This window comes from Erythrolamprus reginae, chromosome 6, assembly GCF_031021105.1.
Source record: "Erythrolamprus reginae isolate rEryReg1 chromosome 6, rEryReg1.hap1, whole genome shotgun sequence".
Taxonomy (NCBI): domain Eukaryota; kingdom Metazoa; phylum Chordata; class Lepidosauria; order Squamata; family Dipsadidae; genus Erythrolamprus; species Erythrolamprus reginae.
Window position 1 is genome coordinate 361,193 of NC_091955.1, and position 26,246 is coordinate 387,438.

Genomic DNA, 26,246 nt, shown 5'->3' on the forward strand with positions numbered 1-26,246 from the left:
GTACGTACATATTACACACAGGCACACAAAAATATACTGTACATTATCCAATATTTAAACTGTATGTGTATGTTCACACAAACACACACACACACACAGCTCTCCTAAAATTATACACATTCAGCCTCATTTAGTGCGATGGGAAAAACAGAAGGGGAAAAAAGAAGAAAAAAATCCAAAGTTTTCCTTCTACCGGTTCTGCCTCCCTGACCGTAGGGGCCCATCGCTGCTGTAACCTTATAAAGAGCCGAGGTCGCTCCTCCAGTCCAGGATCGGAACCCAACGCTCATTAAAACCCACCTTTAAATCACAGTCACAGCAACAATGATATCATTCTTTTTGACCAATCCTTCACGGTCTAAATCACCTGAACATTACATCACCAATAGCCTCCAGTCAGCACTGCACAAATGCCACCGTATCAAAGTACCACAATTTATTATGCACGCCTTATAACGACGTAATAAAATAAATTGGGAAAACTCCTTGGCAGGCGGCCTGCATGGAAGGGGGCTCCCGGTGGGCCTCCCTCCCTGTCACGAAGCTTTCAGACGGTTGTGGGCTTTGTAAACCGACCTCGATTAAATTAAACGGGGGCTGCGAGGAAAGCGAGGGGTCTCCTGCCTCAGGTCCATCAACATGCAGCCCTGGCAAGGTCCCTCTGAAAGACCCCGGCGAGCCCAGAGAAGCTCCAGGATGGACGTTGCGGCCCCTCAGCTCCACTGGCGCCCATCCCGCCTTCCAGTAGGAGCCCCCCAGCTTCCCCTCTCAGGTATCCTCTCAGGACGGACGGAGGGGCTTCCAACGGAGACCCAGGAGGGGGACAGGCTCCCATCCTGTGAACCTCACCTGGAGGGAGGGGGGGTCATGGAGTGCCGGTTTGTTAAAGGCAACGCCCCCCACCCCAGAGTCCCACTTCCTTCTGGCAGTTGCAGACCAAAGACCCAGGGCAGGTGCCACGGGGGGGGGGAGGGGGCACTAAATAAAAGAAGCAGCAATTGCAGGAGTGACAACAGAACTTTAGCAACAGCACTTTAGACTCATCTACTGCTTCCTAGGGCTTTTCCATCCTCTCTAAGCAGTTTATAGGATCACACACTTGCAAACCCCAACAGTCTGGGCCCTCATTTGACCCACTTCAGAAAGACGGAAGGCTGAGCCCACCTGGAGCTGGTGGTGAGATTTGAACTGCTGAACTACAGCTAGCAGTCAGCTGAAGGGGCCTGCAGGGCTGCGCTCTAACCACTGCGCCACCCCATCTCTCTCTCAGCCATTCCCCACAGAGGAGGAGGCCCCGAAGGCTCCTCCTCTGCTGATCGCTGGCAAGGAGAGCTCCAGGTGAGGACCCTTGTCCAACACGGCAACATCTGCTTGCAATCCGAGTCCTCATCCCGAACAGTTCAGGGTTCCAGACCCACAAGCAGCAGCAGACAGGAGGGATCGCGGGGCTGGGGGCTGGGGTGGGGGCTGCGTGGTCTGGAACAAGAGAAGCCAGGAGAGGCGTTGGGAGGGTCTCTGCTCAGCTTCTGGGGTGGAAGGGGCTTTGCGGCCACAAGATTCCGGCAAACACTGCATTTCTATAGTAACTTTGGTTCTATGCCCAGGAACTGCTCTTTCTTTTCTATACATTTACAGTGTGTGTGTGTGTGTGTGTGTGTGTGTGTGTGTGAATCGTGATCTGGCAACGTTATCTGCTGCGTCTCCCACCGCCGGACGTGTCAGGATGAATGATTCTGAGCGTCCAGACATCCAGCAGGTGACCCTGAGATGGGGAAGCTTCAAAGGGTCCTCAGGGTGTCTGTTTTGTTGCAAGAACTTTTCTTCCCACAACAAAGCCCAGCCGCAGTTTCTCTCGGGGGCCTCCCGACACAGGACGGCTGGAGAAACAGGGTCTCTCTCGGCAGGCCCCCCCCAAGGCCCTGCGGAAGGGGATGAACTGCCCAGGAACACAACGGCACATGACAGGTCCCTCCACACCTGTGGCCGACGGCCCCTCCTGACTGCAACCAGAGTGGGCTTCAATAATAATAATTAATAATAATTTATTAGATTTGTATGCCGCCCCTGTCTGGAGACTCCGAGCAGCTCAAATAAAGAACTAAATAGAAGAAGAAGAAGCAATTGCAGGTGTGACAATAGAATTTAGCAATAGCACTTTGGACTTGGAAGGAAAGAGGAGAAGAGAGGAGAGGAGAGACTTCTTTAATGGTCAAGTGTGATTGGACACACAAATTCCTTCAAATAAAGGAATTAACTCTGGTTACAGTTGCAGGACAAAAGTCACTTTTTCTCACACTTTCTTTTGGTTTTCTTGCCAGATCTGCAAATCTCTCCTGTTTTGTGTTTCAAGCTTGCTTGGTTGCCTGTGGACCCTCTTTTGCAGAATAAGAGCACACACACACACGATCAGACAGGCAGAAACCCAGGAAACCCAGCGGTAATTTAAAAGAAAAAAAGATGCAGGACACGGAGCGAAAGAAAGTGATGTTATTTCAGATTAGTTCCCTGAAAGCCACTCAAGAGAGCGAAAGGAAACCAACATGGCCATCAATCAATGAGAAGGTTTTCCCGGAGTTTATGAAACGTTGACCAACTTTGTGGAGCTCAGGGTGACTGTCCACCTGCAGGCTAAAAAGAAGCCCCTGGGCCAGAAAGAGGTTGGGAGGTTGGGCTCGTGTGAGGAGGGGGCTGCTGGGGCTCCGGGCTTCCCAGTGTAACCTAGAATACACTTAAAATGTGCATGTTAAGAAAAAAGTTCATTCAGAAGCTGTTAGGTCAAATTCTGAATTACGAAGGTTTTTCATGCCCACGAAGCATCATTTGCAGAAAAGAAAAAAAAAGAATCCCATTTGTGCCAGGAAATAATAAAGACCTGCGTTCAACACCAATAATGCCCTTGCTTTTTTAAAAAAAGAATTGCAAATTCATGCAGAAAAAGAGCAAAAACAGAGGGGGAATTCAAAACCGAACCCCAAAAATATTTAAAGCATTGTGTCTGTGGGGGCTGAGTTAAAGTGTTGTGGGTCCCCAGTGGTGAAAGCGACTTTGGGGGGAAGCGCTCGCTGCTCCCCTAGAAAGCGGCCCTAATAGAAGGGGCTCCTTGCAGAAGAGCTGGGTTTCAAGGGCAGGATTCTCCCCCGCCACCTTCCTGGTTGCTGAGCGAAAGAGAACGAGAGCAGATGGCGTGAGAAGCAAGCAAGCTGCCAGTTTGAGGAGACAGTCGAGTCCCCAATGGTGAAAGGACGGATGCTTTTAAATAAGCCCTGGGACGCTGGGGGCGCCTCCTCTTTAGCCCCCCTCCCCCTGCAGGGTTTCTGAGCCTTTGCGCCAAAGTTTTATTCCAGGCAGAACCTGCATCACTCTGCCTGGGGAAGAGCCCCCCCTTGACGCAAATCCCCCTCCATCTCATGGACTCTTTGTTTACGTCCCATGATACTCACACCTGCCCCCATAGGTTGTGTGGACTTGCACCAGGGATGAGAAGACAATGACACACTTAGAGGTGGGGTACAGACTTCAAAGACGACCCATTCTGAGTGCGCAATAGACTTCAATGGCCACGTGGCCCTTCATTCATTACAGCCAAAACAATTAACTCTAGCCAGATCCTCCCCCCACCACAATTTCTACCATCACAGGAAGCCAAGAAAAAGCAGACCCACAAATAGTTGGAGGCAGAACCACAACGCTAAGCTGTCAATGAAGTTGTTTCCTCCTTCAGTTTTATCTGCAAATTTTCCTGGAGTTACTAAAAACTAGAAGAGCAACTTGAATACACAGAGGGTCACATCTTGGGTACCTTGGGGGGAGCCCCCCATATCCACTGGTATAAGAAGCAAAGTAAGATTGCAGCCTGCTATATTCTCAAATTGAATGTAGGATTCTCCTTTTTCTCTTTGTGGGATCCCCCCCCCCCCCTTGCTGGTTCAACCTGTAAAGCAATGTAATAACCTGAAATTGCCATCCATTGACTAAAAGAGGGTTGGTTTGATTTGAAGGCAGCTAGAATTTTCCTGGGTCTTTTATCTGAACAATGAAGGAAGGAAGGAAGGGAAGGATGACATTTATAGCAAGTGGGACCTGTCTTCATCTAGGATCCCAGTTTCAGGAAACCATCTAGAATGTCCGTTTAGTGGGAGAGAAAACTGAAGCCCTCCAGGAGGGAAGATCTCAGCTGCTTCTCTAAAAAAACATCGACACAGCCCAAGTAGGGCAGGAAGGACGGAGACACAACCAGGTTCCATCATCACGGCTACAGAAAGATTTCTGTGGATGAGATTCCATACAAGCTTCTTGTAACATCTGGGTCACCAAGTGGACCCAAAAACAACTGTATCTTTTTCAAAACATGGTGTCTTAAAGTTCCGAAGACGAAACCTGCTCAGGACGTGGCTTTTGTTCACTGAATCGTGTGTTAGCAGAAGCCTCTGAATTATTCCAGTCGTCTTAAAACTCTGGTTTTTACACCTACTGCTCAATTAAGGGAAGAAAGGTAAAAAAATTGCCTTGGCAACCGCTTAATGTGTGTGAGATCTTCCCCTCCAGATCGTTCTTGTGCTAGAAGTTTAATACAGACGATCAGTCTGAAATACGGCAGAATACGTAGCATTTGTTTGTGATGGGCTCCCTGCCTGACCTTGGCAGCTCAATGGAAGGTGGTGTGCCAGGACCTCACAATGCAGGAATAACAGGAACACACAACACTTCTCACAAAGGAAATCCAGGCTCTAAGTGCAGTACAAATTCTAACTCTTGCACTATTCCTGGCACTGGGGGCTCTACCGCCCCCCCCAGCCCCAGATGCCTTTTGAATGAAAGAAACTTCTGGGAAGCCAAGAAACTTGCCCTGAGTTCAAGGGGACCTCAAATTTAAAGCAGTTTTCAGTTATTTATGCAACAAAGAAGAATTCACAATGGGATGCCCTCTGATTTTATTTTTTTCTTTCAGATCAAAGCCAACAGGGCATATGGGAGTATTTAAAACACACCCTATTGTGCCCAGACTCAGAGGTCTTTTGTCCGATACTTGCAACCTTCCTTAAGGAGGCTTAAATTTGTTGTTGTTGTTGTTAGACAAAAAAAAAAGGGCCTCGCTTGTTTTGCAGAAGACCTCAACCGCAGGCCATCCCCTCCGCATCAGGTACGTAGGCAGGACCTGAAGGCTCCGTAAACATTCATATTTATAATGACACCCAGGTGACATGACAGCAATCTTCCAGTATCTCAGGGGTTGCCCCAAAGAAGGAGTCCGGGCAGGACAAGAAGCAGTGGGTGGAAACTAAACAAGGAGAGAAGCAACTTAAAACTGGGGAGAAATTTCCTGACAGTCAGAACAAGTAACCAGTGGAACAACTTGCTCTTCTAGTTTTTAGTAACTCCAGGAAAATTGGCAGATGAAACTGAAGCTGACTCCAAGCTGTCAGCCTCTTGCCCCCAACAATCTGGGTCCTCATTGAATGAACTTGGAAGGATGGAAGCCTGAGCCAACCTGGAGCCTGGTGAGATTTGATCTGCTAAATCGCAGGCAGCCGGCAGTCAGCAGAAGTCGCCTGCAGTACTGCACTCTGGCCACTGGGCCGCCGAGGGTAGACTGGGATTTTGCTAGGCAGGCGTCAAGCTTCTCAGCCCCCCTTCCATTCACGAGACCAACATTTCCATGCATGCTAGTGGGGTCTCTGAAGGCTCGAGGGGAACCACAACACACAGATTCTCTTAAAGCAACACACAACCTGTCACCCATTGTTACCGAAAGGCACCATAGATCAGGAGAGGAGACAAACCGATTAGCGCAGGCATTTCGGCAGGTGGAAAGACACATGGAACCACCTGAAGGAAACATTTAGCAACTGAGGTTCATTGCTCCAGGTTTAACTCCCGGGAAAGGTTAGCGTTGGTCTCACTGGAACAAGCAGATGTGTTTTCAGATGCAGATGTGCACATGGCAGGGAACATGAGTTTTACAAGCACACCTGAACAAAGGGAGATGCAGAATCTGTTTTAGGAACCTGCGGGGGTTTTCCCACCTTAGCTGCTTTCTGGAAAATATGGAGAATCAAGTGACCGTATTTTTCAGAGTATAAGACGCAGCTTTTTCCTCCCTAAAAGAGGCAGAAAATTTGGGTGCATCTTATACTCTGAATGTAGTTTTTCCTCTCAGCCCTAACCAGGTGCTAACGATCTTCCCAGCTCTGACCTTGCAAGCTCTTCCATTGTTACTCTCTGCAAAGAAGAATGTTTCCCAAGCCCTAAGTCTTTGCAGGGTTTTTTTCCCCATTGCTCTACTTGCTCCAAATGTTTCTTCCCAGGTGCTAAGGATGTTTCCAGCTCTTACCGGCTTGCAAGCTCTTTCGCTGTTACTCTCTCCAAATAAAGTTTTTTTTAAAAGCCCTAACCAGGGGATAAAATAATGTGCTGAAGCTGACCAGACTAAGGACGCTGGCCAGATGGACATCATGCCTTGCAGATTCTTTTCCCTGTTTTCCTCCCCAAAAACTAAGGCGCATCTTATACTCTGAAAAATATGGTAAATGACATTTTGAAGAGCACCCTAAAAAGAGTTAGGGTTTTCTTGAGGTATCCCTAAGCCCTCGTTTTCTGGAAATTACATTTTGGATTGTACCTTCCAAATTATGTATTCTTAGAAGCAGAGCCATATATTAAAAGTAGGACCGAGAGAGCCTTTAAAAGCCATGCCTGTCAGATCCCGGCCCCTAGATGACCTCTTGGGTGGAATGTACCAGCTATTATGAGGGTCTGAATCATCCCAACATCTGATTTCAATTGTTGGTTTGATGTAATGTCAAGTCCATTTGATTTCTGTTATTGTTTCTGCTCTAAGCGTTGAACCGATCCACATTTCTGAATCCATTTGGATGGTTAATCCCATAAAAATATGCCTGCATCTAAACAAAAGTCCACTAATTTGCGGAATTAGTGCGAAGGCACCAGACTCAATTTGATGATTCACTTGAATTGTCTCCGCGTCAGAGCTTTGAACTGGAGCTCTGCAGCCTCTGTTTACGCCAACCGTTCCCACCGCCCGTTCTCCAACCCCCCCTTCCTTCTAAGCACTGATTGATGGGTGGAGAGATGGATGTACATAGGGCAGATACAGCCCCAGTTCTGCAGGTATTCATTATTGTGCCAAAAAGCTGAGTGTCAAGGCCTTTGACCCAGCTCCACGTCAGGCTTTCGTGAAGAGGGTTCTACCGCTTGTTTGGAAGAGAACGACCCGAATTTCACTCAGCAATTGAATCTCCAGACTCACCCAAACTTCTAAAACTGTCGTTATTTGAGCCTGTTTCCAGGTTCCTTGTTATTTCATACAAAACGAAAAGTGTGTGCAGAGTGAGATTGATGCCTCAGCCCCACTGTGTGTTTTGAGGTCTCTGTCCTGCACACCGCTTAGCCAAACCACCATTGTCCGTGACACTTCAACGTCACCATTGCAAAACCTTCACACAACCCGGGGGTCCCCTTCATAGTGCAAACGCCAGATTCTATGGATTGGCTTTCGCTTCTGTAATAAATAACTTTGGCCAATTGGGCTGTTCGAGGGGATCGTGGTTTAGTTGCTCCAGAGATCTTGGCTTGGGATTCTGGACAGGAGAGAGACCGGTGTCCATTTCTAAGCCATTTGCACAGACGTTTCTATGAGTCACAGATTTATTAGCCTTGATTCACACAGGCGTGAACCATAACAGCTCTCATGCAATATTAAGTTTGATGGGTCATAAAACTATCAGGTCTTATGACAGGTAGGTATCCAAAGGATGACAGGACATGAAAGGAATGTTTCCCATTAGGTATGGGATCCTAAATGAGCCGTGACATAAACCTGGATAAGAAACATATTTGCTCTGCGTCTGATCTCGGTGACATCTGGAGGCCACGTCTTAAAGGAGGGGGGAGAAGGAGGGGGGTGAAATCTTTTTGACTCCATAGAAAGGTCTGTGACATTTGTACTAATTTAAAACGTTATAATTGAAATTAGTGACTTCCAGGGGTTAAGAAAATGGTAGATGTCAGTTTCCACAATCACAATAACCTGTCAAAACTGGTCTCCGGCTATGTTAGGTCCAGCTTCAGTGAAAACAAATTATATGTACTTGAAACAGAGGTGATAGGATGGGGAGAGGCCGATCGGTTGCAGACAAGGCTGTTTACTAGAATCAGTCGGTCTTATGAAAAACAACAAGTCAATTCGTCAAACTGCCTTGAATCAAGTCAGAAGGTTGAGGTTCTGTCCCAGTGTCGAGCCCCTCAAAATAAGATACACACCAATAGTGATGGGCGAACTGAACCCGCACAATTCAGGGTCTGTACCGAATTTTGCGGTGTTCGATATGCTGAACACAAACACAAAATTTTTCCAAACTTCGGGCAAAGTTTGGGGTCGTTCGGAGCTTTGACATCACCAGCAGGTTGCTAAGGATTCCATGGAATCCAGGAAGTGATCACCTTGGTGTCCTTAGCAACCTGCGTTGACGTCAAAGCTCCGCCCCCGGAATCTCTTCGTGGGTGGGATTCCCTGTTCGGGTTTGGACAAATTTTGCGTGAAATTCGGCAGAACTTGCCAAACCCGAACACCGTTGGGTTCGCCCATCACTACACACCAATACTACTTTCAATAATAAATTTTTAATACTAAAGGTTTTACTACTAACAAAAGTCTTAGCAGTTTTGAGTCTTTTCTAAAAGAAAATAAAATCTAACAAAGGCTTATAATGTCACAGCCACTGGCCAGAGTCCCAAGGACACGTAAACACCACAGTAATTCCTAGAGTTTAGCAAAGTTCCATATTGTAGACCTACAGACACCTGAACTGAAAATGATCCCGGAGATGGTTGACTAGGAAGAAATCTCAGAAAACCACCACAGGGAGCAGTTCCTTCACTCTTGCCAGGGAAACGGCACCAACGCCCTCACCAGCCCCAGCTGGGAAAGGATTTGTGGCCTTTTGAATCAAACAAGCATTTCTTAAATCCAATGTTCAATGTTGCTGCTCATCGCAAAGGACTTGACTGTCATGTATGCACTCCCGTCTTCCGACACCCATGTCAGGGCTGCCGTGAAGAAGCCGTCCGGATATTTAAGAAGACCTTTCGGATCTGAAAGCGCCACTGAAGGAGAATATATCTGCGGGGCTCTTGGTGGCTCTATGAGCTGCATTGTTCCACCACAGACCTTTCACGACCCCAGTGGGCAACCTCACGCGTGCCAGGACCAGGGCAGGGTTGCTTGCCGGATTTTCCAGAGTATAAGACGCACCGTTTTCCTCCCCAAAAGAGGCTGAAAATTCAGGTGTGTCTCATACTCTGAATGCAGCGTCCCCCCCCAGCCCAACCAGGTGCTAACGATCTCCCCAGCTCTGACCTTGCAGGCTCTTTCATTGTTACTCTCTCCAAAGAATGTTTCCCAAGCCCTAAGTCTTTGCAGGGTTTTTTTCCATTGGTCTACTTGCTCTGAACGTTTATTTCTAGCCCTAACCAGGTGCTCATGCTGTTAGAAGAAGAAGAAGAAGAAGAAGAAGAAGAAGAAGAAGAAGAAGAAGAAGAAGAAGAAGAAGAAGAAGAAGAAGAGGAGAATCATAGAGTTGGAAGGGACCTCCAGGGTTCATCGGGTCCAACCCCCTGCTCAATGCAGGATACATTAAACCATCCCAGAAAGACAACTGTCCAGTCTCTGTTTGAAGACCTCCAGTGAAGGTGAGCCCTCCAGAAGAAGAGGAGGAGGAAGAGGAGGAGGAAGGAGGAGGAGGAGGAGGAAGAAACACAGACCAGCTTTCACAATTGGTCTAATCCAGGTGAGAAGACACTTCCTGGCTCTACTACCAACTGGGCCAGAAGGAGAAGCAGAGCCTTGTGCACCGGCCACTTGCCAGGGAACATGGGAAGCCTCAGCAGAAACAGGCATCGCTCGGACACTCGTCCCATCTTTGCCTCCTTCACCTGTGGGAAACAAGAGATGGGGTGTCTGCCCCACACACACACAGAGAGAAGGTGGCTGTGCTTAGATTTATGGCCCCGTGGTCATCCCCCAAAGGGAGAGCCTTCTCGGGCGGAATGCAGAGGGCCCAGCCCACCCTGCCCTCCTCCTCCTCCTCACCTGCCTCCCCCCCGGCATTTCCTTCGGGCCTCTGCTTGTCAAAGGCCCTTCATCCCACCTGCCGAGGGAGACGCCCCTCAGCACAGGAGAGTCCAAGGTCAGGGCTTTTTATGAGAAACATGAGCTGCGGGAATGGATTTCCATGTTCTGATCACATTCTGGGACCACTCATTATTTCTTTAACCTGTTCCAGGGAAGTCTGGTATAAGACTCAACAGCATCATCTCCACAGCAAGAAAAACCCAATGCACAGGAAGAGTATAGGTCAGTGACGGCGAACTTATGTCATGGGTGCCACAGGTGGCACACGGAGCCCTCCCTGCTGGCACATGAGCCATTGCCCTAGCTCAGCTCCAACGGGCATGCGTGTGCCGGGCAGCTGATGTTTGGCTCTCGCAGAGGCTCTGGGGGAGCGTTTGGGGCTTCCAGAGAGTCTCCAGGAAAGGATTTGGAGCTTGGGGAGGGCAAGACACAAGCCTACGGGGCCAACCAGAAGTGGGGAAACAGGGCATTTGCAGCCTCCAGGGGGCGGGGAAAGCTGTTTTCACCCTCCCCAGGCATTGAATTATGGATGTGGACACTCACACACACGCTCTTTCAGCACCCAAGGGAACAAAGGTTCACCAACACTGGTAGAGGTGATACATTCAATTCAATTCAATTTATTATATTTGTATGCTCAACAGTAGCAACTGCGAGAGGGACCTTGGAGTCCTAGTGGATGACCATTTGAACATGAACCAGCTGTGCACAGCAGCTGCCCAAAAAGCCCACACAGTTCTGGGCTCCATCAACAGAGGGAGAGAATCAAGATCATGCAAAGGGTTAATACTGCTTTACTTGGTGAGAATCGAGCTCCTGGCTGTCGGCAGCGTTAGCCTACGATACTGCATTCTGATCACTGTGCTATCACCTTCCTTCCTTCCTCTCCTTCCTTCCTTTCTCCCTCCCTCCCTTCTTTCTCTTCCTTCCTCTCTTCCTTCTTTTCCTTCCTTCCTTCCTTCCATCCTTCTTTCCTTCTTTCCTTCCTCCCTCCCTCCCTTCTTTCCCTTCCTTCCTCCCTCCCTTCCTCCCTCCCTTCTTCTCCTTCCTTTCTCCCTCCCTCCCTTCTTTCTCTTCCTTCCTTCCTTCTCTTTGTGTGAGAACCATTTCACAGGATTAAAGCACATACAAAAGAGATGAATTAGAAAAGAGCAGCTGGGAAAATGAAAAAAAAAAGCCAATATTTTACATTCTCAAGAAAGGGGCTAATGTATAATTTTATCTGAATGGTTGTCATAGCTTTATGGATCCTTTTGAATGTCTTATAAGGAAGTCGAGTGTGCTCATCGCTCACAAAATTGTCCTAGCTGCATATTGGCAGTGTTGTTGATAACGTTGGCAATTTATAAATCTTTTTGAAATGATTAGCATAATAAATCACAGGGTTTGAAGTATTTTTTATTCTTAGCAAAATTATATTTTATGCAGAGTCTGAACTGAATATAAAAGCAACTGACTTGTATTGGGGGAGAGATGATTTGGTTATATACAGACGGAAGGACTGAGGACTGACTGACAACGCCTGTCCCTGGGGCACGGATGGGAGGAAGGGGGAGACCCAGGAAGTTGGGGCTGGGGAGACCCTGGAAGGGGCAAAAAAAGAGGAGGGGCATCCAGGGGTTTGAAGGGAGGCCAACACTGGGAAGGACAGTCCATCACAAGGACAGGAGGGAAAACTTCAAAGGGTGTTTTTTTTAATCTTCATTGTTCTTTTAAAAAAGGTTTTTATTGGAAGGTTTTTTAAAAAAAGCTGACGCTTGTGACATATACAAAAAGGAAACCATTAAAATAAAAAATAGAAAAGTAAAAAACCATATATATACATATATATATATATATATATATACATACACAAACACACACACACACACATACAACATACACTGCTCAAAAAAAATAAAGGGAACACTTAAACAATACAATATACAGTGGTCCCTCGCTATACCGCGCTTCACCTACTGCGGCTTCACTTCATCGCGGGTTTCTGAGGAAGTCGATCGGCAGATTTAAACAGCCCGCCGAACTCGATCGGCAGGTTTTTTAAAATATATATATATATATCTAAAATTGTAAATACTGTATTTAAATACTGTATCTAAAATAAATACTGTGTGGGAAGGGTTTATAAACACTTAAAACAATGAAAACTTACCAAACAATTACAATATAAATACTTAAATAAGTACTATCAGTCGATAAATTCCCCATCGCGGATTTCACCTATCGCGGCCACGGTCTGGAACGTAACACCAGCGATAGGTGAGGGACTACTGTAACTCCAAGTCAATCAAACTTCTGTGAAATCCAACTGTCCACTCAGGAAGCAACACTGATTGACCATCAATTTCATCCGCTGTTGTGCACATTCAACTTTGTACAGAACAAAGGATTCAATGAGAATATTTGAGGATGTGTTATTGGAGTGTTCTCTTTATTTTTTTGAGTGGTATATACATACACACACACACACACTGAATTTTTGGGTTTTATAATTGGACTTTTTGTAGTTTTTATTACTGATATTTCACTTCTTTTTATTTGGTATTGTATTTGTATTGTAAGCCTCCCTGAGTCTGCCATGAATGAATGAATGAATGAATGAATGAATGAATGAATGAATGAATGATTGATTAATTAATTAATTAATTAATTAATTAATTAATTAATTAATTAATATAACTACGGCACCTGCATACTTAAACCAGAAAGAGAAAAAACATCACAGTTCTATTATATCTTCCTTCCGTACATCAATACTCATTTTCTAACTTATGCAGTTATACGTGTGGTTTACTTTTGCTACTACAAAAATTTAACAAATCTCATTTATCATCGTAATAATAATAGTGGTTGTAATATCTCCCCAAAACACTGTCGATCGTCAATTATAATCTTAATTCTTTTGGTTTTCTGCTTTACTCTTTTCCCACATTGTTTACCCCCAAAGTGAACAGTATGATGGGCACCCAAGGAAGGGGTGGGGGACTCCTAGAGGGCAGGGGGAGAGTTAAGCGCCTTCAACGTTTCTCTGCTGCCATCTGCTGGCCACCTGGATTTCTGCAAAGTGGGCGCCTGGGCTCCTTGTCTCGGGGCTTTCACGGTGCCAAGAATGCTTTTCATTTGGAGCCGAAGGTCCCGTTCCCCCCTCCCCCCAGATTATATTTCCCTGCAAATGTTCTGGTATTAATAATACCTGTGTGTATATGTACCTTTGGCCCAGTCACATCTTAAAGCAATAAACCTCGTGGTGTAGAAGTCTTGGAAAACATCTGTCAAAATAGATTTGCTGCAGAAAAGAGTCACACTGGTTTGACTTCCATCTCATTAATATTCTTTAAGTACCAAGAAGCTTTTGGGTGAATCGGGAAATGGGAGAGAGAGAGAGAGAGAGAAGGAGAGAGAGACAGGCAGACAGAGAAAGAGAGAGAGGCAGAGAGAAAGGGGGGGGAGAGAGAGGCAGAGAGAAAGAGGTAGAGACAGACAGAGAGAAAGAAGGACAGAGAGACAGAGAGAGAGACAGAGAGAGAGGGAAAAAGAAAGGAAGAAAGAAAGAAAGAAAAAGGAAGAAAGGAAGGAAGGAGAGAAGGAAGGAAGGAGATAATATGCTATGGGAAGGAGAGAAGGAAGGAAGGAAGGAGAGAAGGAGGGAAGGAAGGAAATAATATGCTATGGGAAGGAGAGAAGGAAGGAGGGAAGGAAGGAGAGAAGGAAGGAAGGAGATAATATGCTATGGGAAGGAGAGAAGGAAGGAGGGAAGGAAGGAGAGAAGGAAGGAAGGAGATAATATGCTATGGGAAGGAGAGAAGGAAGGAGGGAAGGAAGGAGAGAAGGAAGGAAGGAGATAATATGCTATGGGAAGGAGAGAAGGAAGGAGGGAAGGAAGGAGAGAAGGAAGGAAGGAGATAATATGCTATGGGAAGGAGAGAAGGAAGGAAGGAGATAATATGCTGTGGGAAGGAGAGAAGGAAAGAAGGAAGGAAGGAAGGAAGGAAGGAAGGAAGGAAGGAAGGATTCGGTACTCAAGCGACATATGCTGCCTTCCTATTTAAAGACCAGGAATGCAGAAAACAAGCTGTTAGCATCTAAATATGAAGCGAGTGCGCCCGCGGGAGAGCCTGTGGCAGCCTTTCCAGCCCCATCAGACTGGGGGGGGGGAAGGGGGTCTTCCCTTGAGCTGGGCTCCCTCGGCTAATGGCCCCCTGGGAGACCCCACCCAGCAACGGGCACCTCCACCTGCCCACCTGGCCCCCTGCATGGCTGGCAAAGCCCCGCTTGGCTTCCGGGGTCTCTGGGGGCTGTGTGGGAGGGGGCAGAAAGGGGCAGGAGGGCGAGCGATGTCCACGCGTGTCGTGAGGTCATTCTGACCCCTTTTGCACCCCTGGTTCCCCCCCCTCCTCTGTGCTCCACCTTCTTCCGCTTGCCCAGGAGCCCTCGTCGAACGGACCCCCCCTTCCCTTTCCAGAGCTGGAACGTTCCGGAGAGGCAGCCTTCCCCTCCTCCTCCCAGTCCGCCCAGTCTGCCCAGTTCGGGGGAGAGACCTTGCAGGGCTGGAGGAAGATCGGCCTCTCAAGGCACGGGGGAGGGGGGGTCGACCAGGGCTGCGGATTCACAAAGGGCTACATGGTCAACCAGTGACCCTGCAAAGCCAAGGAGCCATGTCCCCACGTGCTGCTTCTGCTAGTCCTCACGCCTGCACCACGGCTAGAGGGAAACTAAAGCTGAATGGGAAGAGCCGGGGGTGGTGCAGGCTCCTTCAGCAGATCAAATCCCACCACCGGCTCCAGGTTGGCTCAGCCTTCCGTCCTTCCGAGAGGGGTCAAAGGAGGACCCAGATTCTTGGGGGCAAGAGGCTGATTCCGTAAACCGCTTAGAGGGGGCTGGAAAAGCACCGGGAAGAGGTACATAAGTGTCATTGCTATTCCTCCCTCCCTCCCTCCCTTCCAAAGTGGACCAAAGGAGGACCCAGATTGTTGGGGGCAAGAAGAGGCTGACTCTCTGTAAAGCGCTTAGAGGGGGCTGGAAAAGCCCCGTGAAGCAGTAGATGAGTCTACTCTAAACTTTGGGTCTCTGTTGAGCTCCCATCCAAGTCCCAACTCAGCTGCCTCCTTTGAGCTTCAGAGACCGGACACAGCTGATCCGGTGCTGCCCCCTGCTGGGAGGGCACAGATATTACTTCATGGCAAAGCAGGGACCCCCCCCCCCCCAGGGAGGGAGAAGAGCACCCCGGATTTGCAGCAGGCAACGGGTTCCTATTTTGTAGATAGCCAGAGTGGAGAAGACGCGCAGCTCTAGTGGGACAATCAATGGACACATCTCTAGATCCACCCACAATAAGATTGGACGAGTGTATGGACCGGGTTTTATATTGTTTTCATGTTGATTATAGTTCATTGTAAGCTGCCCAGAATCCTTTGGCCGTTGGGCAGCAAACAAGTGTAATAAATGAATGAATGAATGAGTGAATGCTGGCATCCTTCAGCCCCGAAAGACCCGGGTCTCCTCCTCTGGACTCCCCAGACCTGCTCCTGGGGTAACAGTCTGTCCTCCAAGGAATGAATGAATGAATGAATAAACAAATAAAACATGAATGAATGAATGAATGAATGAATGAATAAATAAAACATGAATGAATGAATGAATGAATGAATAAATAAATAATAAAACATGAATGGATGAATAAATAAATAAACAAATAATACAACATGAATGAATGAATGAATGAATGAATGAATGAATGAAAGAATAAACAAATAATAAAACAGGGTCTGCTATTGAAGAAGTCCCTACTGTTATTTTGCAGTAGCTCCCTGACCACTCAGGATCCCAATCCCAAAAACATTGGCCCCAACCCAACACAGCTGATTGCATACAAAATGCTGTAATAAGAAGGCAGTGACTGAGATCACGGGGGCTTGCCATATCCCTAGCACGTCCATGTACAGAATAAGCATGCGCCCACGCATAGATGTGTCAGTGTCACCATTAAACGCACCAGGCCAAAAGCGCCACCACCCAAAGGGCCATGCTTCCATATGGTGAACCCGAGCAGTCTAAGAAGCCAAAAGCCCCAGCTGTGCCCAGGGGTGGGAGCCCCCCTTGCTGAACGGTCATGCCCAAACCCACCGTGATGCGCTCAGCACATTGCTCAGTGTCTCCCAGCTGACCTGCCGATTGCTTAGAGATGTCGAGGCTGCTGGGCTTCTTTCACACAGAAAGGTTTCCCAGGACCAACCATCAATCCCCCCCCCCCGGGGCTCAGTATTTATGGCCCCTGGACACGGCTTCCCTTGACCTCCAGCCTGATCTTCAAGAGCACGAAACCAAGTGAACAGGATGTGGGGCACTAATCCAATCCCTGCCTGCTTCGTATGAGCCCCCCCAGGCCCCCTCAATGCCCCTGGAGCCTCCCTTGCGCTGTGGCTCCACCTGCCCAGCCCAGGTGTGTTCCCAGCATTCCAGGTGGCACTACAAAGCCCAACCAGGCCATCCTGGTTGAGAACGATGGACGCGGCTCTCCTCTAAGGAAGGGGTAGCCTGGTAGCCTGCGTACAGTTAAGCAGTCTTGATCAAGGGATCTGGCAGGACCCAGTGGGATCTCATTGGCACTGTGACAGATTCCGACTCAAGAGGTTGGGCAGATTCAGAGTCAGAAAGCCAATAGGTCTAAGTAGACCTTCCTTCCTTCCTTCCTTCCTTCCTTCCTTCCTTCCTTCCTTCCTTCCTTCCTTCCTTCCTCTCCTCTCTTCCTTCCTTCCTCTCCTGTCTTCCTTCCTTCCTTCCTCTCCTCTCTTCCTTCCTTCCCTACCTACCTACCTCCCTACCTCCATTGGATTTATATAACCCTGACACCCCTATTAACCTCACTCCATGGGGGGGGGGGAGGTTTCTCAACTGGCAGCCATCCAGTTTTAATCTACCTCGCAGGGATGTTGTTGATGGTGCAATACTAAGGAAAGTGCCACGTCCAGTTCGTTGCATTGGAGACATTTGATGCAGGGCTCTTTTTAAGAACTTTGAAGCGGTTTAAAAGAAAACCACGCGCTGTGTGGACTTAACAGATGGGAAATAAGCCAACCAGGCAATGAAGCTGTAAAGTCATATTTTAGGCACCTCTTCCATCTAGGTGTGAAGGTTGATAAATATTAAGATATTTTGCTCCAAAAAAAAAATAAATCAAGGGGACCCTCCAAGAACCCAGCCTGGATCTGAATGAATGGAATATTCTCATTGGATGCTTTGCTCTGTACAAAGTTGAAGGTGCTGACAACAGCAGGTGACATTGATTGTCCATCAGTGTTGCTTCCGGAGTGGACAGCTTGATTTCACAGAAGTTTGACTGACTCAGAGTTATATTCTGTAGTTTAAGTGTTGCCTTTATCTGTTTTGAGCGGTGCGCAGGGGCAGAAGCAGGGGTCCGTCATAGGAAAAACACCTTCACAAATTAATGCGACCAAGCTCCCTTGTGCCGGGCGTCCAACCGAGCAACACAGCCATCAACACAGCGTCCTCAGAAGCGGGTCCATTTCAAAGGGGACTCAGTCCCAGGGGCCTTTTCTGCCCCCTCCCCCGTTCACCTGCGCGAAGAGCCCGGGCGCAAGAGCCCTGCAGCGGCGGCAGAGGTCAAGGGCGGCGGCGGCGCTTCTTGTTTCAAAGAGGGCTTTTAAATCGGCCACTTTAAAACCCACCTGCGCTTCTAACTGCACTTCAAGGGGGACACGGCAGTTAATTGGACCAGAGGCAATGAAGGCTCCGTTTAGAGGAACGCGGGAACGTCTGAGCCTGGACAGGGGCCGCCGAAGGTCACCGGCTCGGTTCCTTCCCATCCCATCTACTTCTCTCGGCGCTTCCACTCGGCCGCTTCCACCAGCGACGGGAGGTCGCCTTACGCCGAGAGGGTCGCGGGCAACGCCTCCCGCTGACCTCCGTTGCTCAACCCGGGCACGGGCCGCGCGCTTTCCTCCCCCGTTCCCACGCAATTGCCGGGCGCCCTTCTGCCTCTGCTGCCGCCGCCTTCTCACCTGCAGCCGCGGCGCCACTTGCTCCCCCGGGCCTGGAACGCCGCCCCCTCCCGCAACAAGTGCGCCCCCCCTGCACGGCCCCCCTGCCCCCCCCCGCCGGGGAAACCACCCCCGAAAGCCGAAGCGGGGCCGCCCGAAGCGAAGCGGAGCGAAGGAACGCAGAACGCGGCCCGCACCTAGAGTCGGGAGGCCAAAGAAAAGCACCGCCCTTTAAAAAAGGAAAAACGCTCTAGTCCGCAGGGCGCCTGCCAGAGGCTGCTGGAGACAAGACAGGGGGGGGGGGGGGGTCGCAGAGACAGCCAGCACCGACCGCTTCCACCCAGGAGAGGAAGGCGGGGCGCGAGTGGGTGTGCCGCGAGCGGGGAACTCGTGCAACGCTGCCGCGTGGAGTGGACTCTGCAGGCTGCAGCCCCCTCCCCTCCCCTCGCTCTTCCCCACGGCCGCTCCCCGCGCCTTCGTCTCCGGCGCAATCCAGCCCCCCCCCCCCCGCCTCCCTGAAGCACCGTCGGACAAAGTTGGAGAGCGGCTGCCTGCCCTCCGCCCGGGACTGGGCTGGTTTGGGGCCTCTGGCCGAGGGTTCTTCCCAGTCACGCAGCCCTTGGCCGGGACCCCCAGACAGAGAGCGGGGGCGGGGGGAGGCGAGAGACGGGGAGGCCTGAGCGGCGGGGGCGGAGGGAGCCGCCAGGACAAAAGAGCAGAGACGCCCCCCCCCAACATCCACCCGCTGGCTGAGAGGCGGGGGCGTCGCTCTCCCCCGTTCTGACTTGGCAGCCCCCGGCCTCTCCTGGTGGCCTCCCATCCCTTCACCCATCAACTCCCGCCCGCTTGGCCTCCCGGGGACGAAGGAGCTCCGGACCGGGCGGGAAGCGGCGCAGAGTCGCTGGGGCCGGGCAGCCGAGACGCGCGGGGATACCAGGCAGTGCGCGCGGTGCGGGGAGGGAGGCCGGCAGTCCTCGAAGCCGGGACCGAGGGGGGGGGGGGCGGGGGGTCGCCTACCTTTGTAGGAGAATCGCAGGCGGGGCCCGGTCTTCTTGGTCGCCTCTCCGCGCTCCCGGCCGGCCAGCATCAGCAGTCCCACCAGCAGCGAGGCCACCTGGGCGTCCCGGCCCATGGCGAGGCGGGAGCGGCTGTCCGGGCCTCCCGCCGCCGCCGCCCGCAACTTCGGCCCGGAGACCCCCGAGGCGGCAGGTGAGGCGCCAGGTGGGCGCGGGGGGGGGCGCTCAGGGCCGGCCCATCCCTCCTGCCACGCGGGCCCGGGAGCGAGAGGCTGGGCGCCCGGCCCGGAGGGGCTCCTGCCCGGCGGCGGCGGAAGGCGGGGAGGCCCCGGGTGCCCAGGCGGGGGAGGCTCAGGGGCTGCCGCGCTCCGGGCGCCTCCGTCGAGCAATCGCCGCCTCCGCTTCTGCCTCCGCTTCTGCCCCCGGCTCTTCCTCCTCCTCCTCCTCCTGCTGCTTCTGCTGCTCCCGGGCTGGGCTGGCGGCGCGGCGGAGGCGAGGGGGCGCGCGAAGCGGAGCGGAGGAGCTGCAGCCCAGCCGAGCGGGAGGCGCGCGCGAGAGGCAGGCGCGGAGTTTCTCCTTCCTCCCCCTCGCCGGCGCTCCGGCCCTTCCCCGCGCGGCCCCCGCGACGCTCCTGCTTCCCTCGGGCGGGCGGAGCGCAGCCCCTCTCGGCTCCTCCGGCGGCTGGCAGCGAGCACACGCAGCTGGCAGCGCAGAGCAGGCGGGCGGGCCCCTCTGCGGTGGGTGGACCGGCGGGGACCCGGCCCGGCTCTGCCCTCCCACGCCTCCTCCTCCTCCTCCTTTAGGGCCTTCCTCCCCTTGGAGACGGAGGGGGCCGCCCCGCTTTGAACACGGGGAATCGCCCGGCCATGGCAGTCTCTGCTCTCCCTGTCGTCTATCCCCCCCCTTCTCTCCCCCTCTCGTCTACCTACCTACCTATCGTCTGTCTGTCTGTCCCTCCGTCCACCCACCCACCCATCCATCCAATTGTCTCTGCCACCTCCAATAGGGACAACTGGAGTGTGAGCTGAAGTCGCCTTCCTGGCAAAAAGTCCCATGGAGGCTGAGAGAGGAGGAGGTCTAATATGTTGGGCAGGAAGGTCTCCGAGTTCTTTACTCCCCTCCTCCCCCCCTTGGCTCCAAGAGGAAAAGGCAGAGCTCAAAAGCACACGGGGGAGGGGCTGGGGATTTTGGAGGGGTTGCTGAGAGCTGAGAGGGTCAATTAGCACAACCTGTTGCACTTATGAGAAGCCTCATTGCTCCAATGGGAAATGTTCTGTGTGTGTGTGTGTATGTGTGTGTGTGTGTGCTGGGATCTTTGTTCTCCTTTGTTATTATTTATTATTTTATAAGACCAGAGTTGTGTTAAAGCACCACAGCAAACAACCAGAGTTTCTTTAGCACAAGGCTTCTAATGACACTCAATTTGCTGTTTAGGTTGTGTCTTTCCCTCCACTCACTAGGTGGCAGCACTGGGCTGGCCTCACCTGGGTCCAGAAACTATTGGTTTGGGGGGGGGGCACACTAAGAAATCTCACAGCTAAAAGTCTAGAAGTGCAGAAGAAGAGGAAGAGGAAGAGGAAGAAGAGGAAGAGGAAGAGGAAGAAGAGAGAAGAGGAAGGAGGAAGAGGAAGAAGGAAGAAGAAGAAGAGAGAAGAGGAAGGAGGAAGAGGAAGAAGAAGAGAGAAGAGGAAGAAGGAAGAGGAAGAAGAAGGAGGAGGAGGAAGAGGAAGAAGAAGAAGAAGAAGAGAGAAGAGGAAGGAGGAAGAGGAAGAAGAAGAAGAAGAGAGAAGAGGAAGGAGGAGGAGGAAGAGGAAGAAGGAAGAAGAAGAAGAGAGAAGAGGAAGGAGGAAGAGGAAGAAGAAGAAGAAGAGAGAAGAGGAAGGAGGAAGAGGAAGAAGAAGAAGAAGAGAGAAGAGGAAGAAGGAAGAGGAAGAAGAAGGAGGAGGAGGAGGAAGAGGAAGAAGAAGAAGAAGAAGAGAGAAGAAGAGGAAGAGGAAGAGGAAGAGGAAGAAGAGGAAGAGGAAGAAGAGAGAAGAGGAAGGAGGAAGAGGAAGAAGGAAGAAGAAGAAGAGAGAAGAGGAAGGAGGAAGAGGAAGAAGAAGAAGAAGAGGAAGAGGAAGAGGAAGAGGAAGAAGAGGAAGAGGAAGAGCAAGAAGAGAGAAGAGGAAGGAGGAAGAGGAAGAAGGAAGAAGAAGAAGAGAGAAGAGGAAGGAGGAAGAGGAAGAAGAAGAAGAAGAGAGAAGAGGAAGAAGGAAGAGGAAGAAGAAGGAGGAGGAGGAAGAGGAAGAAGAAGAAGAAGAGAGAAGAGGAGGAGGAGGAGGCGAGACTCGCTCAGGGATGGGAGTTGAAGTCCACCCTGCGTAAAGCTGCCCAAAGGGAGAAGCTCTGCTCGAGGGTCTCCCAGGGGAAAAAAGCCTCAGGTCTAATGCAGAGTTTTCCACTTCTCTTTTTCTCCCGTCACCGCGTGTGCAAGAATCCCATTGCCTTCGAAACCTGTTTATTGTTCCAGAACCTGCCTGTGTTTCAGTCTAGTGGTGTGGTTGTCCCTTCAGCCGCAAGGCGACTCACACAAGCAGACAACTTCTCCTGATCTGAAACATCTTTTTCAACTTCCCTCCTCAAGGTTGCAAAGCTGCGCAAACAATTTGACTTTTGTTCTTAAAGAAAAGCCTGCACAACAATGAGAACATGGCAACCAGCCCATAAACAAGCTTAACAATCCATAAAATGTTAGGCCCTGATCTGGGTTTAGAAAGAGGCGAGTATTTTGGGGCTCCCCAGGAAGAAATGAGATGGACCTCCAGCTCAGGGGAAGGTGCCCGTTGTGGAAAGATTTGCAAAATGAAGCATGTGAATCTCTTGCAACCTTCCATTAAGCAATGCAACGGATCCAATAAACTGCTACAATTTCTGACCAGCACGCCCTGTGGCTATTTAGACCAGCTAAGCATTATGGGGGATAATCAGATTGTTTTGCATAATATATATAGGTCTTTACATTTTTTGATTGGAGTTGATTGAAAGATGGGTGGTTTTCCCCCCAACCCATAAGTGGATTTGAGCTCATCGTTCTTTTTAAAGGAAGATTTTGGAATCCTTTTGAAACCCAACACCTTGGTCCAAGTCTGTGTTTTCTGGTGGCCTCTGTTTCTTGAACCCAGAGTCCTTTGACGGAGGGATGAAAGAAATGGACAGGGGAGACTTTGGTGATCTAACCAAATGGAATAAGCCCAGGATCTGAAGGATGGAGGAGAAAGGATGGAGCCACAGTAGATTCGGCTTTCAATAATTTAGACCACAGGGGGGCAGAAACTTCCCTTTCTTCTGCCCCACGTCAGTCAAATCCTTCAACTGATGGATTTGGAGACTTTCCTGTCCAACAAAACTAGATTATTAGTGGTACGTATAATTTAATGACTCTTTGGATTTGGGGCAAAAATATATTGTAGTGGTCTTCGGCAGTATTACAGCCAGAGAATAGTGTATGCCCATCAAAAGATGAGAGGTGGGCGTTTATGATGTCATAGTTGGCTTTTTAAAAGTTGTAGTTGGTTATCCCATCATTAAGATGGTTTGTGTGAGGACATATATTGAGACAAAAGTCAGCCATGCTATGGTCACTGTTGGAAAAAGGTTTATTTGTAGTCCATCAATTGAGTGTAAACTGTTGCAGAAGATGAGATCGAGACAGTTGTTGAGTCCAGCATTGTTGATCTGGCCCTAGACTGGTAGTGGCGTTGCAAAGGGTTGGGTGTATGGGTTCAGTTGTACATTCGTTTAGGGTCCAGTTTATATGTGGCGGGTTTAGGTCACCAAGAAATATAAGAGGAAGCGGGTAGAAAGCTGTCCACGTTAGTCGTGAGGTTCCCTTGTTCGCATGAGTGACATCGTGACCAGGGGCTGCATAACATAATAGGAAGCGAAGTGTGGCACTTAAGGTCAGTTCACAGGTGAAAGTTTCTGGAAGATGGAGTTTGTGTTTAACTTGAACCTTTTTTTAGGTTCAGTGGTTTCTCATAGAAGGTCAGTCACCTTCGGTTGCCAAGTGTTTCCTAAGGCCACGTTGAGTGAAGGGCAGCGAGGAAGGGAAGCCCAGGTGGACTCAGAAAACCATCCTGGACACTGATTCCCTTCGGAGGAAAAGAGAAAGCCACCACCGTGGAACAAAGGCCTAGCGGGCGGAGCAGGCCCTGTCTTTAGGTGAGTGGGACGCACGTTGCAAGCTGAAGTTCATTGACATGAAAATCTGTCCAAAATCTACTCATTCCCTGGGTTCAGCCTCCGAACATAAAGAGCTGGGTTGAACTTAGAGCAGAGCATTTGGCATCTAGACTTATCTACCGCTTCATGGGGCTTTTCCAGACCCCTCTAAGCAGTTGACAGAGAGTCGGCCTCTTCTTGCCCCCAACAATCGGGGTCCCCATTTGACCCACCTGGGAAGGACCTTGGAAGGCTGAGTCCACCTGGAGCCTGGTGAGACTTGACCCGCCAAACTGCTGGCAGTTGGTGATCAGCAGAAGTAGCCTGCACTCCTGCACTCTAACCACTGCGCCACTTACTCCAGGAGTAAGTTCTACAAGGATCCACATCTCCTCTTCACCGGGAGGCAGGGCACTTTTGTCTTGGAAATATGGACACACGTCCTCGATGCCTGCGGATTATTTAGTGAAACGGACGGTCCAAGCCCTCTTTTCCCTTCCTGGGAATCCTGCAACCTTCATTAGGACATGGGGGGTGAAAGGTTAATCCCTTCCCTTCCTCCCCCATCCAAGAACGTCTCCATTAGCATCAGGATCAGCTTGACAGCAGGATTTGTGGGTGGGGGAGGGGAGGGCGGTTTTGAAGAAAGGGTTAAATCAGCTGTTGCTAAATTGCAGCCCCAATGAATGAATTGCAGCCCCAATGAAAACCTCCCCTTCTTACCCCCCTGCTCTCACTAGGAACCATAAAATGGAAGAAGCTGGTTGCTGGTGATGTCTAACTGGCCTCTGGGTGCCCCTTCCCCCCAAGACCTGCCTCAGCTTTTAGCTTCTTTCAGATAGCAAGAAATTTCCTTCCCAGTTTCCCCAAAAACATTTCTTTGTTTCAAAGGCTCAGGAGGATCAGCAGAGGGTGTGCAGTGTTATCACTCTGCCATGAATGGTTAAGAGGTTGGCCTGGAAACCAGGAGCTGTGAGTTCTAGTCCCGCTTTAGGCATGAAAGCAGGCTGGGTGACTTTGCTCGCTCCCCGTCTCCCAGCCCAACCCACCTCACAAGGTCACTACAGAACACTTGCACACCAAGACAACTAGACGCAAGAACAGTTTTCCCCCCCGAATGCCCTCTCTCTGCTAAACAAAGCATTCCCTCAACTCTGTCCAACTATTCACTAAGTCAGCACTACTATTACTACAAGTTTTTTCTCATTGTTCCCATCCCCCATTTCCTCCCATCCATGACTGTATGACTGTCACTTGTTGCTTGTATCCTAAGATTTTTATTAATATGGATTGTTTCTTCATTGCTTATTTGACCCCTGGGACCATCATTAAGTGTTGGACCTCCTGATTCTTGACAAATGTCTCTTTTCTTTTATGTGCACTGAGAGCATCTGCACCAAAGACAAATTCCCTGTGTGTCCAATCACACCTGGTCAATGAATAGTATTCTCTTCTGTTCTTGTCATGAGGAGGAGGAGGGAGTATTCGATATATTCGCTGCGTTGTGTTATATACAACATAATAAAAGCAGGATTAAAAAAACTAATAGCTAAACTAAATAATAGTTAAGCACTCAACATCGTTTCTGAATAAATTCATTTTCTGGACTGACAGGAATATTTGGAACCACAATATTGCACAATATGCGGAGACACACACAGAGAGAGGCCTGCACACAATCTAACTCAGCTGAGCCGGTTATGCAAACCAACCGGCTGCATTTTTCATTAATCCCGGTTAAGCCCCCTTGGCCGAGAGGATGGTGAGCAAGGGCCGAGGAGGGTCGGGGGCAAGAGTCCCCCCCCCCGCTTCTCTCGGCCCAACAGCTGCACCAGGCTGGGACCCTCCCTCGCCCTCCCCAGCCCTCCCACCACCACCCAGCTGCTTCCAGGAGGCTTGAAAAATTCTGCAGAAAAAATTGCATAACAGCTTTGTCGTTGCCACAAGTGCCTTCTGTAGCCGGTCTCTTTCCTGGCCAGGGGAGAAACCCTGTTTAATGGGGGCTTCTCTGGGGGGGTCCAGCACTTTAAGGGTGTGTTGTGTGTGTGTGTGTAGTGTGTGTGCAAAGCAGAAGAGGCCATCCAGTGAGTTCAAGGCAGCTCATTGGTGTCAATCCACCTGAGGCCCCCAAAGGGATTGGGACCTAATTGAGGTGGGGGAACCAGGTGTGGTTCAGGGACATTGTTCAGAACAAACTTTTAACAATGTGACGTTTCCTTCAACCTGTTTGAATAAAAGACGTGTAGCCTGACAGTGTGAGCTTGGCCATTAAAAATACCCGACAGACTGAAATGATGTTTCTATGCACATTTCCATCTTGGCCTCTATTTTTATCGGAAGCCCTCCCCCCCTTTTTTTAATTTCTCGTGTTAAAATGCCCCCCGGGCTGGACCCTTTCTGCAACAACCTGGGAGGAAGGACTTCTGCTCCTGGGTCTCCAAAGACCCCGTGAAGTGTAGGAGTTCCCCTTCAACCCAGACAAAAGCAAAGTTCTAGAACAGCAAGGAAAACAGAGGGAGGGGATGAGGTGGCCATGAAATGACAACAACTCAAAGGACGTATAGACCTTGTTACCAGACCAGTCACTGTTGTGTAGCATTTTGCAATTGCTGTGAGCCACCCTGAGTCTTCAGAAAGGGGTGGCATACAAATCTAATAAACTATAACTATAATTAGACTGGGAAAAAGGCTAACAATAAGGTTACGACCTGTGTTCCTGCCCTCTGCTTTCAGGGAGTGTATGACAGCGTGCCCTTCGCCCTTGGAGGGAAACGGAATGAGGAGGCTCCTCTCTCACCTTCCCCACAAGGCCAGTCGATGACCTACTGACCCCTGGCACTGCTCCTTCTCTTCTGCGAGACCTATGGGCCTTGTAACCTGACT

The 26,246-nt window shown here is 50.0% G+C and overlaps 1 protein-coding gene across 2 annotated transcripts in view; it reads right to left on the reverse strand.

The window, feature by feature from the left end:
• SEMA3A (semaphorin 3A) overlaps positions 1-20,048 on the reverse strand; it is a 103,513-nt gene extending 83,465 nt beyond the window's left edge. For both annotated transcript variants that reach the window (XM_070754933.1, XM_070754932.1), the window contains exon 1: positions 19,165-20,048. In XM_070754933.1, coding sequence (XP_070611034.1) covers positions 19,165-19,279 — 115 coding nt within the window. In that variant the 5' untranslated portion in view covers positions 19,280-20,048. The remainder of the gene's footprint in view (positions 1-19,164) is intronic.
• Between the last annotated feature and the right edge of the window lie 6,198 nt (positions 20,049-26,246).